The sequence below is a fragment of the Neurospora hispaniola genome (assembly GCF_033458365.1).
Source record: "Neurospora hispaniola strain FGSC 10403 chromosome Unknown B0T23scaffold_8, whole genome shotgun sequence".
In the NCBI taxonomy this organism is placed as follows: Eukaryota; Fungi; Ascomycota; class Sordariomycetes; order Sordariales; family Sordariaceae; genus Neurospora; species Neurospora hispaniola.
Window position 1 is genome coordinate 2,367,040 of NW_026944413.1, and position 13,239 is coordinate 2,380,278.

Genomic DNA, 13,239 nt, shown 5'->3' on the forward strand with positions numbered 1-13,239 from the left:
TATACTAGCGGCTATACTAGTGATTGTACTAGTGCTAGAAAATAATGAAAAAGACTAAAACCCAGTCCTTTATTTATTTACTACCTAATTGGGCAATATATTAGGCTCTCAAAGATATTGTATTAATGTGTAATATGGTGATTTACTATAGTAATAGGTTACTTTACTAGTAGATTACTATGTGGCTTGTCCCATAATAAAAGTTTGTCCCATTATTTTTTTCCCCCCTCTTTTATGAGAGGGGGTTGACAAAAGGTCCCACTTCGCCCAGCCCCCAAGTATCCGTCGATTCGTTGCATTGCTGCAGGTTCCGTCAGGTTCAGGTTGTTCACCGTGCGTTCACCGAAGCCGGTGGTCTGTGCTCACTTAGTTGTGCTAAAGTTCCCTTCTTCTTTTGTTGACCGTGACTCCGAGTCCCGTCGGACGACGTGAGCGGCCTGTTGGATGGAATTTCTTGGAGAAGATGGGGAGGGAGGTTGGGGTTTGTCTCCGGCTTGGCACTCCAGATCTTCCATTTTTTTTCACGATGCACCATTTCCTCCGGGAGCACGATCACCACTGACGTGCAGTGCCTCCCGTTGGGCCCTCTGGCGTCTGGCGCTGTTGCACGCCTCGCACACCCGCGGAGTGTTGAAGTGGTCCGAGTGCCCTGTCTGGGAATACTAGTGGTCTTGGCGGTACTTACCCACCCTGGCCCTGTTGACCGGCGGGCATGGAAGTGACATTGGAAGATCCCGCCCATGGACTGACTGACTTATAAGCGGCACTAACAACCCAATTCGCCAATCGACGCTCGTCAATCGTCCCGTAATCGCCGGGCTGTTAGTGCTGCAATGACATTCAGTTAGGTGACAGGGACCTGAATCACGATCCTGCGCTTTGGCTTCCCTTTGGTGAGCTTTTCTTTTCAGACTGAGGCATGCCGCCGGTGTTTGTCATCGGACCACATGCCGAGCTTCCCATCCGTCGGGTGTCTCGAGTCTTGTTCTTTTTTTTTTTTCTCTCAAGCTTCATCAGTTTTCTCTCTTTTAATCCTTCTTTTCTTCCCCTTCTGGCCTCACCCTCTTCGTGGCCCGTCATTGTGTTTACATACTCGACTGGCGATCAGAGGCCCTGACATGTTGTCCACCAAATCCCACTAACTCCGGATCCGACGACCCCTCCACCATTGCCAATCTTTCCTGGAGAATCCAGCCAAAACTGGACGCTGCGTGACAAGTTCAAAGCTCCAGGTCCGCGATATCTCCGCCGCGAACACAACAACAACTGCCAGTCAGTCTGCCACCATGGCGTCGTCCAGGTACAAGGACAAGGATGCCGGCGTCGTGCTCTCCTTCAACGGCCAATGGATCAGCTGGACACACACTGTCGTTGCCTATGGTATGTCAATATTTACTTGCCCGCACTGCATAGAGGCTATTCCCAGCGACCCCGGCATGTCATCATACATACCTACCTGTGCTAACACCTCCCAATGCGACACCAGCTGCCTTCCTTAGCGCCCTCATCATCGGATGCGCCCTCCACTACCACAAGATCGTGAAGAACGAGTGGTATGGCTACCCCGACGAGTGGTTTCCCTCAGTCTCTGCCACCATTGGCGATCGATATCCCGAACGATCCATATTCATGATCTTTATCGCCATCACTTCCGGTACGCTCAACAATACAATACAAACCCCCCAACCCACCACAAAATGCGCCTTGCGCCGCCATACTAATATCCGGCAGGTCCGAGATTCGCCCTTGTTGGACTTTGGTACCTCTTGACTGCCAAGCCCGGCCGTGTTCTCCCCAAGGCAATTGCCATCTCCGGTGTCATCCGAACTCTTACATGCGGCGGCTGGACCTACATCACCTCGACCGACGACCATGACTGGCATGATATCCTCATGATCTTGTACATCGTCTTTACAATCCCTTGGACTACCGGATGCATCGCGCTGAGCCCTCCGAACGCAAAGGCGATCAAGTACAGAAAGTGGATTGCCGGTAGCTTCTTTGGCACCTTGGTTCCCTTGGTCTACTTCTTTATCCAGCACAAGGTCCACCGCGTGGCCGGAGGTAGGTTCCCAGTCCTGGAGACACTCTTGCGCCAAACAGAATACAATGTGCTAACCTTTGCGCCAATGCGCCGCACAGCTTACACCGTTTACGCTTTCTTCGAATGGGCCCTCATTCTCTTCGATGTTGCCTTTGATGCGGTAACTGCTTTGGACTTTGACACGTTCGAGGTGGTTGTCAAGGATGTCAAGGGCGCGAGCAAGGGGTACGTCCAATGGCTTCCACGATAAGCCTCTGTTCTTCTATTTTGCGCGCTTCTGTACATACACAGCCCTGTGTGCGACGCCCAGATCAAAAAGACAAGCCAGATTCTAAAACAGATTTTTTTGTATAGTGCCAACGCCTCGTCCGTTCCTGCTGCCGTACTTGAGAAGGAGTAAGCAAGCCATTGTCCCTTTCCGCTCCTCCCGTTCGTCCACTAACCAAACTCTCACACAGGAAGGAGAAGGCCACTGCTGGCGTATACTCTGCAGGGTTCAACCTGGGCCCTGCTCTCGACATTGCCGCTGATGTTTACCATGGCGTACGTACAACACTATACACCACAAGCCCTTGGAGGAGTTCTGTCTGACATGGTCGTAGTTCGTCTTCTGGTCCACCCTGACCAGCTTGGGTCTTGTCATCTGGTGTAAGTCAATGTATGAATCTCCTCACCCAGCCAAGCGTACTGATTTCTGTAGATTTCCCTCTCTGGCACATGGGTATATCTGGCTACGAAGCCTTTGTCATGGCCACCATTTCTCCCGTCCTTCTCGGCATCCGGCCTTTGCGCTCCCTCGTTGTCAACAACCAGCGCCTCTTCCATGTCCTCTCGCTCGCTGGTTTGTTGGCCTACAAGGTTCACGACCCCGTCTACCGCCTCTTCACTGTCGGTTTCGGTGTCTTTATGGGCTGCCTTGCTTGGGCTGCTACTTGGTCTTCGGACTCTGTGCATCCTTCTAGGCTCGAGAGCCGCGTCATTGCTTGGCTTGCCGGTCTTCTCATGTCCTCCATTGCCAAGTTCGCCTGGTACACCAACAATCCAATCTGGCCCGTCATGCACGCCGAGAACGGTGGGTGGAACGGGACTGGTCTTGTTCTTGCCATCTTGGCTGTGCTCAGGTTCACTCGCAAGGCTCCCCTTAACAGCTGGGGCGTCAGCGAGCAGAAGAATGGCTCTTCCCTCCTTTCCGCCATTGGCATTGGTGGTCTCTTCTTCGCTATCCACTCCCTGCTCTCGGATACCAGCACCATGATTCTCTGGGTTTGGGGTGGCTTCCCTGTCCGTGGCCCTGTCTCCAACGTCCATGCCTACTACACTATTGCTGCCATGACCGGCGGTCTTCTCATCGGTGTCTTCAGGCCTGGCATGGTTACCAAGTGGACCGCATACGGTGTTGCCTGCGTTGGTGCTGCCATGCTCACCTTGTATGAGCAGTGGTTCGGCTACTATGGCGCCTTGATCCTGACCACCTACCTCATGGCCGTCGCCGTGCCCATGATCAGCAAGGCTGCCAAGAAAAACCCAGCTGTCACTTTTGGTGTCGGCTTCCTGTTCTACAACCTCCTTGTCCTCTTCCACGTTTGGGTGGTCGCCTACGCTTTCGTCCCTGGTGGCCCCTACGTCCGCGAACACACCGATTGGATCATGCTTACCACTATGCTCACCATCGGCGCCGGTGTTTTTGACCTCGTTTCGGGACAAGCCAGCCATAAGTACGCTGCTTCCACCGACCGTCGCAGCTCTTCGTTCGGCCACCGCAAGTACCATGTTGGCATCCTCGGCCTCCTCAACATCCTTTTCCTCGTGGCCAACTTCCTCCGCTTCCCCTCGTATGACTACAAGCCCTACCACGCCGAAGACCGCCTCTTTACGGCCGGCATTTGGACTATCCACTTCTCGCTCGACAACGACATGTGGTCGTCCGAGTACCGCATGCGCGACCTCATCAAGGAGTTGGAGGTTGATGTCATCGGCCTTTTGGAATCTGATCTCCAGCGAATCATCATGGGCAATCGCGACACCACCCAGTTCCTCGCCGAGGACCTTGGTATGTACGTTGACTACGGTCCGGGTCCCAACAAGCACACTTGGGGTGCCGCTTTGCTCTCCAAGTTCCCGATTCTCAACTCCACCCACCATTTGCTTCCCTCTCCCGTGGGTGAACTCGCTCCCGCAATTCACGCCACGCTCGATGTCTACGGCTCCCTAGTGGACGTCTTTGTCTTCCACTCCGGCCAAGAAGAAGACCCCGAGGACCGCCGTCTCCAATCCGAATACCTCGCCAAACTCATGGGCTCCATTCCGGCCGACCGGCCCGCCGTTCTGCTTTCTTATCTTGTTACCAAGCCCCTGGAAGGAAATTACAACACGTACGTCTCCGACATTTCGGGCATGCACGATGTCGACTACACGGATTGGGACAGGTGGTGCGAGTATATTCTTTACAAGAATCTTCTCCGCACTGGTTACGCCCGCGTGAGCAGGTCAACCATCACAGACACGGAGTTGCAGGTTGCCAAGTTTATCGTGCCCAAAGACGATGCGGATAAGGGGAGGATATTGGCGGCGAGCAAGGAACAGAGGGATAGGAGGGTAGAAGAACAGCAGGTGCCGGATGGGTGGAGATTCCCGGCGCTGTTTAGGGGCGAGGGAGTCAGGGGGCATCATTATCATGTCTTTGATGAGCCTAGGTACTATTTTTATTTCTAGGGAGGGATAGGAAATGGATCCGCAGAGAGTGAGAGGAGGCAAACAAGGGGAGAGATAGGACATGGGCAGGAAGGAGTTTACTTGGGTTTATCTTGTCAGACAGGCCGGACGTTTGTGTGGTGACTGGGGAATGATTTGACGGGTCAATGATGGATGAAAACTCAGAAGCTGTTAGGGGATGCTGTAGTACCTAGGTAATTGTATTTTATGGGTTTACGGGTCATGAATCTAGGATTTGGCATTTCCGCGGTCGTTGGTGTGCCGCCGAGGTCAACTTAGAGTCCAGGAACTACTACATTTCCGAGCAGTACTCGTTTCAAGAAGTAGTCGGCCTTGAACCACTACTGCTTGGTAAAAAGGTCAGTTTACAAAACATTTTCTCAAGTTGCCATACCTCTAGGCACCTCTAACTCTAAGCACCTAACGTTGTAACATTGCACTTGCACATGGCTGGTGAGACTGACCTACCATGTCATGCTCCTAGGTCGTCAAGGACTATTCATCCTACCTTGGCCCACCTGTGGTTGAGACCATACAACACATTGGCGACAACCACATGGACATGTGTCGATTCTACGGTTTTGAGGATCCGGGATACTTCAAGGTCGCGGCAGCTTTTCAACGGATTCTCGAGGTATCTGTTGGCTCTAGCATCACCGTGCACAGTCTGCATCCGCGCAAACCCTTCGTCAGCTAACGGACCCTTGAACCGGATTGGTATTATGGCAGGCCCTAGTGATGTTGCGGCACGAACTTTCCAACGACTAGTCGCACCTCACACGCCCCTCGCCACAGATTGAAGCGTCGCCACAATGAGAAAGGAATATGGGAGCTTGCTAGGTCATGTTTGGCAGAACGAAGGGGATCCGGAGGCGAGATAACATAGTGAGTGCTGTTCATGTCCCACCCAACTTCTTAGAGAGATGCTTAATATAGGTATAGATGGACATTGTGTTTAACGAGCAAGAGGAGGTATGGTTCGCAACAAGGAGTTCTTTGGGGTCTTCGTTGCTGAGGTCTTACTTTCTCTTTATAAAATCTGTCTCTATCCAGTGGACTAATGCTATAAATTCAACTTCCCCTTTACTAGGTAGGTACCTTCCATTTATGCTCTTTTTACAACTCAATGATACCGATGGTGTAGGTCAGCGGAAAACGTAAGATTTGTCAATCTATGTAGGTAGTTTCAACTGCCATTAACATTGTCAAAGTTTGACCCTGTATAGTTATATGTACTCGTACCGTTACGGTAGGTCGATAGGTATTGTACGAAAACAAGCAAGCATGGACAAGGAAGGATTAATTTCGGTACTGAGATGCATAGTGCAACGAATAGGCCATGGAAGATGATCTTTTGGGGAACTGCAAGCGCACCAGCTTGGTAGGATATTCCCCTGCCAACCTAAAGTTTTCTTGTTCAGGTTCAGGACACTGTATTGGCAAAAATAAGTTGATGATTCAGTTTTGGAGGGTATTGTCAAGAGTCAAGTCATGACGTGCAAGAACAATCATTATCCCTTTCAACACAAAATAAGTAGCAAGGGGTAGAAGTATGCATAATAGTCATAATATTCATTGATCATCAGGGCATCTATCCAAACATAACCCATTTTCTCTTGGGCCGGACCCCATTCATCTCCTCCAAGGGTATATTCAACTCTTTTTAACACAACTTCAAACCCCACTCGAGAGTTATCCTCACCAGCCTCGCCATTACAGGCCCTTCTCGCCGACTATCTGCCCTTCCATCCCCACGGCTTCCTCCTCGTCCACGACCGACTTGGAAACAACACCATCCTCCCTGTCCCTCACACCGATCTCCGCCGTAGTAAAGGCATCACAGGTATCCCTGTACCACGGCCAAAAGTTGACGGCAAGCGCATACGTCCACGCCACAGCAAAGAAGGCTAAGGGGACAACCATACTCATGGCCGTATCATGCATATCCGCCACGGCGCCCATCAGCGGGGGGACCACAGCGCCACCAAAGACACCGGCGACAAGGAAGCCTGAGCCGCGCTTTGTGTGCCTACCGAGCCCGCGCATACCAAGCGCCATGATGGTGGGGAAGCAGATGGACTCGAAGAAGAGGGTGACGTAAAGCATGGACATGCCCGTGTTTTCTCTCTGGGTGATGGTAGGGGCGACGAAGATGATGCATGCAGTGAGGAAGAGAAGGAAAACCTTGCGCGGGCGGACGAAGTGCATGATGGCTGCGCCGGCGAAGCGGCCAACGGCGAATGTCCCCTGAGCACCAGCCAGGAACTGAGCTCCCAAAGCGGAATCGGTGTTCTTGCGGGTTTCCGTCACGTAGTTGATGAAGTAACCGGCAATGGCAATCTGCGCGCCCGTGTAGCAGAATTGGGAAAACGAGGCGTGGAAGAGGCGGTATTGTTTCCTGAATGGCTGGTCGGCATCGCCAGCATGGGTTTCAGCAGCCTGGTGCTGCATGTCTGCGTCGGTGATCTCGGGCAGTTCGATGAGGAAGAAGACGACGGCAAGGATGTAGACAAAGACGGCGATGGCCAAGTACACCCACTGCACGTTTTGGAGGGCGAGGTTATCGTCGAAACCGAAGAAGACGTACGATCCGAGCACGGGGGCTACAACGGTACCAATACCGTTGAAAGCTTGGGCAAAGTTGATGCGGATTTCCGAGTACTTGGGCGGGCCGCATACAGTGATGTACGGGTTGGCGGCAGTCTCGAGAGAGCCCAGACCGTTGCCGATGATAAAGATGCATACACAGAAGCCGGCAAAGGACTTGGCCTTGATGCACGGGATCGCGAGAAGGGCGCCGAGGCCATAGAGGAAGAGACCCCAGATGAAGACGGCACGGTAGCTGAAGCGGCGAAGAATGTAGGAGGCATGGCCAAGGGAAGCGAGGGGGTAGGCACTGGGGAGAAGAAAAAGTGGTTAGCGGAGGTGGTGGTAGGAGTGGGGGGGGGGGAGAGGAAAGACATACCCAAAGTAAGCGGCTTGAAGACCAGCAGATCTCGCCTTTGTAATGTGGAGTGTCTCCTGGAAGTGCTTGTTCAGGGTGTCGAGCAGGCCATAGCTGAAGCCCCAGAGGAAGAAGAGGATGGTGACAAGGCAGAGGGGAAGGAGGGATTCTCGGAGGGAGAGCTCGGCTGCCTTTGTGACCTTGTCATCGCGCACTCGCAAGGAGCGCCTCTTCCACCACTCTCTCGAGAACATGGTGTCGAGTGTCGCGGAGTGTCTTGTTGACTGGACTATATTGTCCGTGTACGGGTGGGTGGGACAAAAATGAATGGAGAGCGAAGTTCCAAAATCACCGACAGGGCATGGGACTGAGGTTGTTGGGCCTGGGGGACAAAGTATCGGAGGAAGGATGCTGTGCCAGTCAACAACGAGGGCGTCGTGGCAACATAGATATACAAGACGGATCCAGACTCTGTTGAGTTGCACCTGTTCAGCGATGCTGTATCTCTCCAGCCGGTTAAACAATCAACCGGGATAAAAGCAGGGCAGCCTACCTAGCACGAGCTGGGCTGCGTGGTCTAGTAGTCTAGCTAGTTCCATTGCAACCATTGTTCCGTGATGAGGAGGGTCCCGTCAGGCTGGGGACATGTTGTCTATCAACGGTGTCTAGCCAAATGGGTAGGCCATGTCCCGAGATATCGAAAGGTTCCCCACGGGACTTGTCGTCATGCCGCCTGCATTCTAGACTGATTCTAGCCCGACCTAACTGAAGAGGCTCAAGGTCAGCTGGGTTGTCTCGCGCTTGTCTCGTTGTCTGGGGATTTTGGGTCCCATTCTGGAGCCAGTTGTGTCTACGGGCGTCGATAGACCTCCAACATCGGGCCGATTCTGCATCTTTGTCCGGGGTTGTCCGGGGTTTTGTCCGTCGATGTTCTGGTTCTTCTCTGCCGGGGCCCCCTGGCACCCCCACAACACGGGGTAGGAGGCGGGGGAAAGGGGCATCGATCACCAGTAGGCAAGTGGAGTGATGGTGGTTGGTTGAGTTTGTTCGTGTTCGTTCGACGGGGCGAGGTGGTACTGTCCACCACGCATCTGGGGGGTTGCTGACCGCTTGAGAATGTGCTGTTCGTGACAAATAACCTCAGCAACAGTTCCAGGACCGGGAAAACGTCGGCTATGTACAGTGTAGAGGTACCTAGGTAGAGGTCGGTTGGGGGAGGGGGGGTTCACTTTCCATGCTGCTTGAGCCAACAACGAAGTGAGTCCTGGCAGTGATGTGAGAACTGAACTCATGGAACGCTGAGAAGCCCAAGGGGGGTCTGTGGGGGAGAGTCTCCATCGACCTACCCCATCTTTCACTGCGGGGAAGGAGGTGTCAGTGGTGGTACTCCCCCATGGGGAACGAATGGGGAAGGCATGTTTAGCAGGGTTAGCGCTGACGCCCGATGAACGCCGATTGGCTCACGGTTCAGCACGGGCCCCACGTCACCCCGAAGTTTGCCCGTTTCGTCCCCGCCATGCCAACTCCGCATTTGACATGCTGCCTTGGTACGGCTCGTTTAAGCATTAAGCTCACTGAGTAGAGGTACTGTAGTCGTCGGTTAGCTCGGTTACCTAGAGGTAAATCATGTAGGAGCATGGATGTGGATGCATTTGGCCAAACCAGCCATGTGGGGCCATCCTTCCGTTTGGGGTTCACTCACACCCAGCCAAGTGGAAGCTCCTGCCTGGAAAACGACTCGGAACCTTCCACTTCCAACGAGGACAGTCGGTTGGCTTGGCTCTAAGCGAGGGACTCCACCCCGTGCATCTTCAAACAAATTGTTGAGAGGGAAGGCTCAGGGCAAGGTACAAGGCAACCTCCCTTATCTCTTTCATCCCGCTCCATCAGCTCATGCTACCAACCACTAGGTGATTCCGGGAAGCCATCATTATCTCCCTCCCATCATGCTTGACCCGAACCTCAAATTTAAGTAACATATCAAATCCTGAATATGTTCTTCACGCCGAACAAATGTCAGGTCTGCCTACCAGGAAGTAAAGGCATCACTCGCTCCTCCAGTTTCTGTTTTGGTGATTCAGAGACATCCACGGAGATTGTACACAATTACAGTATGGAAGCATTAAAGTGGGTCTATCTGTCTAACCATTCAGGTTTCGAAGGAAAAAGGAAAGGGTAACGTACTGGGTAGGTAGACCACAGGAAAGAACTAAAGAGAGGGGGTATGGGGCACATCCTGCTAGGGAACATGGGGTGTAGAAAGCGAACCCCAACCGTGGTATCATCCATTACCAAACAGAAAAAAAAAAAAAAAAAAAAAAGAAGAAAAAGAAAGGAAGAGAAAGAAGCCAAACCCACATGAAGGACAAAAATCACCAGTTCAGTGACAGGACTCCTACTCCTTTTGTCCGTTGGATCCCTGTCCCCGTCTCTCTGCCTCCGACATCTGTCCAGCCATCCGTCCAAACTGCCACTCTGGCAGCGTGATGCCCGTCTGCTCATTGATGGTTGTCATCAACGGCGGCAGCATCTGGTAGATGTTCCTCATGGTCGCCATGCTGCTCTGCTGCTCGCCAGCACCACCCGAAGAGCCCGCCTCGGCGCCCGTGTTCCAGACGCTGATCTTGGGCTGCAATCCCCTGATAGCCTCAGCATTCGCCTTGGCCAGCTCGACATACGTGCCCTTCTCGATCATCATGTACTGAAGCAGGCCCTGAGGACCGCCAAACGCGTGGCTCATCTTGGCGTACGCCTCCGCCATGGCGCTCATACCCTCTGCCGCCCTCAGCTTCTGCTGGAGCTCCGCATCCGCCAGCTTGATGGCCGCGTACGCCTGCGCGTCGGCCCCGACCTTGGTCTCATACACGTCCGCCTCGGTGTGCTGCTTGGCCTTTTCAAAGTTGGCCTTGGCTTCCGCCTCGATCTGGTACACCTTGACGTCCACGCCGACCTTGGTCTTGTAGGCGGTCGCCTCGGTCGCCTGCTTGTCCTTCTCAAAGTTGGCCTGAGCCTCCTTCTCGATCTCGTACGCTTTGGCGTCGGCCGCTTGCTGCTTGGCTTCACGCGCGATGCTCGCCTTGACCACGTCCGTGGCACGGAGACGCTCCATCTCGGCCGCGGCGCGCTTGATCTGCACCTCGCGCTTGAGATCCTCATCCTCCGCCTCGGTCTTGCGCGCGGCTTGGATCCCCGCAATTTGCACGTCCCGGTCGAGCTCGACTTTGCGTGTCTTGAGGACGGCCTCGGCTGTCGCCTTCTCAATGTCCCGCTCCGTCTTTTGGACCTGCGTCTCGGCTTGGATCTTGGCCAGCTCGCGGTCCTGTTCTCCCTGGATCTTGGCAACCTCCCGCGCTTCTTCACCCTTGCGCTTCTGCGTGCCCACGTTACCGCGCAGCTGGGCTTCGGCGACGTCAATCCGGGCCTGGTTGGTTGCACCTTCGTGCGCTTTCTGGGACAGCGAGGCAAAGTAGGTCGATCCCGGAGCGTCCTTGAGCTCCTTGACGTTGGCGTTGTAAATCTTGAGGCCGAATTGGTCTAGTTCGGATTGGATGTTGCGGAAGATGCGTCGCTTGAACACTTCACGCTCCGAGAAGATCTCTTCCATGGTCATGGCCGAGACAAGCACACGGACTTCACCTTCGATGATGCCCTTGACGATGCCCTCGAGAAAGTCATGGTTGTTGGGACCCTTGTCGCGGCCCGAATCGGCCAGGAGCATGGCGAACTTCATGAGGGCATCGCCTCGGTCTTCGCGGCGAACTGCCGAGTCGGAGACGGCCGTGGCAACGTCATCTTCGTTGCTGGGCTTTCCGGGCTCATCATGGAACATGCGGATGTTGGCACCTCGCTGGTTGACATCGGGACCGACGGTGAAGACGACGGGAAGGAGAAATTGCAGCTTTTCTTTGGTCATGGCCTGGAGGCTCATGGCGTAGTCGTGGGGTTGCACGCTGAAGCGCATGCAGCGCTGGAAGGGCCAAACCCATGCCGCCTTTGTGATTTTGACTAGTGGTACGTGTTAGACGTTGACGTCGACGGCATTGTACCTAGGTAGGAGAGGTCAAGACAAAACTCACGGGTCTTGACACCCATGCCAGTGATGGCAAGGTATTCATCAGGAGCGGCAATCTTGTAGGAGGCCATCTTGTATGATTGGGCAGATATGCTCGATACTTTGGCTGGGTACGGGTTATCTCGGTGTAGAAAGGGTGATGTAGTACAGAGACGAGGAGGAGTTTCTATCTTTTTATACACCTATATGTATACGGACGGACATCGACCACATGCAGTTCGTTGCTGCTACAGGTCTGATGCAAGTGCTCTCCGCCTCAGGTGGCTCAATGATGGCCATGTGGTGCCTCTACTTGTTCGGTAGCTGATCGGGTATAGGCCGGTGACCGACCGCCAGACTGACTTGTCTACAGGGTTTCCCCATTCCGTTCACAAAGGCGAACAAAAGTTGTTGGTGTTTGCGGTATTGCACTGCCCTTTTCGCGTGGTAGGGTAGCAGAGTTCCGTTCGGACAAAGCGCCGGAAAATGGTCTGCTCAGAAAGCATGCCTACAAGGGCTGGGTTGTGATTGGTAGAGGCTCAGCCCTTGGCACTCGGCATGACTGGAACTGCAACATGGAACATTTGTCTCTTGCGGGTTTCCGCGCTTACCCTCCCAAGCGTCTGCACCTATTTGGACTTTCGGTACCCGGCTCAGTGGATGTCATCAAAATATAACTCGAAATCCGACGGTTTCCCGCAATGGTTTCCCGAACAAAACAACGTCCTACATACATTTCAGCTCTTCACCGAGACCACCAATTCGAGTAGGTATTGAGTTGCATTCAATGACCATTGCTTCTACTAACCATCTCGTCGGTAACAATTGCGGACACCAACGCGATCAGAATCATGTTCTGGCGCATGTGCTGAGGAAATTACCGCTAGAGGTGACTGAAGCACACCAGCCACTACGATTTTCCGCCCAACATCAGACTGCCTGCCCTGGGTAAGGTACTTTCCAAGGCACCGATATCCACCTCTATGAACCAACGCCGACTTTGAAGCCGTCTTTTATCTTCTTTACGCCTGTTTATCTTGGCGTAAGGGTTCTGATCCCGGCCCAGTGACTACTTCAAGGGCGGGCGCAGCCGCTGGCGACCCGGGGGGGGGGGAAAACACTAAAAAGAACCTTACTGGGGTTAGCGTCTGCCCAGATTGTGGCTGTGTCTCGCTTATAAGTTGTAACGTCGCAGGTACGACAATTCACTACTACATACTTCAACACTAAAACCACAAACAGCCAAAAGGTTGCCGTGTTTGGATGACTTTATCATCTTGGCAGTTGAGAGGTCATATGACATTTTCTCTCGCAGGCTTTGCTTTGTTCACAGACCACTCACGGTCAATCGTGTCCATTTCCCCTACCTACAACAAGCCTCTTGAATCTACTTCACAGCCCCAGGGGTAAGATCACAAGTTGATTCCCCATCAACAAGAAGTTTTCTAGGCTGAACTTGGGAAGTCGGGCATCAGACCATACGATACT

General features: G+C 53.3%; 4 protein-coding genes across 4 annotated transcripts; 1 reads left to right on the top strand and 3 right to left on the bottom strand.

Moving 5' to 3' along the window:
• Positions 1-921: 921 nt before the first annotated feature.
• B0T23DRAFT_388759 (Frag1/DRAM/Sfk1 family-domain-containing protein) lies at positions 922-5,147 on the top strand. The gene is made up of 8 exons (XM_062837772.1): positions 922-1,380; positions 1,487-1,654; positions 1,732-2,064; positions 2,143-2,269; positions 2,399-2,440; positions 2,503-2,587; positions 2,647-2,692; positions 2,745-5,147. The coding sequence occupies exons 1-8, from the start codon at positions 1,287-1,289 to the stop codon at positions 4,754-4,756; spliced, it is 2,907 nt and encodes a 968-aa protein (XP_062689513.1). The 5' UTR covers positions 922-1,286; the 3' UTR covers positions 4,757-5,147.
• A 1,299-nt stretch (positions 5,148-6,446) lies between these two features.
• B0T23DRAFT_237583 (major facilitator superfamily domain-containing protein) lies at positions 6,447-8,370 on the bottom strand. The gene is made up of 3 exons (XM_062833986.1): positions 8,254-8,370; positions 7,722-8,171; positions 6,447-7,652 (listed from the first exon to the last, which is right to left on the bottom strand). The coding sequence occupies exons 2-3, from the start codon at positions 7,952-7,954 to the stop codon at positions 6,470-6,472; spliced, it is 1,416 nt and encodes a 471-aa protein (XP_062689514.1). The 5' UTR covers positions 7,955-8,171; positions 8,254-8,370; the 3' UTR covers positions 6,447-6,469.
• B0T23DRAFT_407833 (uncharacterized protein) lies at positions 8,286-9,231 on the bottom strand (the record flags this gene model as incomplete). The annotated part of the gene is made up of 3 exons (XM_062839228.1): positions 8,286-8,776; positions 8,808-8,873; positions 9,165-9,231. The coding sequence occupies 3 exons, from the start codon at positions 9,229-9,231 to the stop codon at positions 8,286-8,288; spliced, it is 624 nt and encodes a 207-aa protein (XP_062689515.1).
• An 864-nt stretch (positions 9,232-10,095) lies between these two features.
• Positions 10,096-11,843, bottom strand: B0T23DRAFT_432320 (uncharacterized protein; the record flags this gene model as incomplete). The annotated part of the gene is made up of 2 exons (XM_062840372.1): positions 10,096-11,705; positions 11,777-11,843. 2 exons carry the CDS (start codon positions 11,841-11,843, stop codon positions 10,096-10,098), a joined length of 1,677 nt encoding a protein of 558 aa, XP_062689516.1.
• Positions 11,844-13,239: the final 1,396 nt, after the last annotated feature.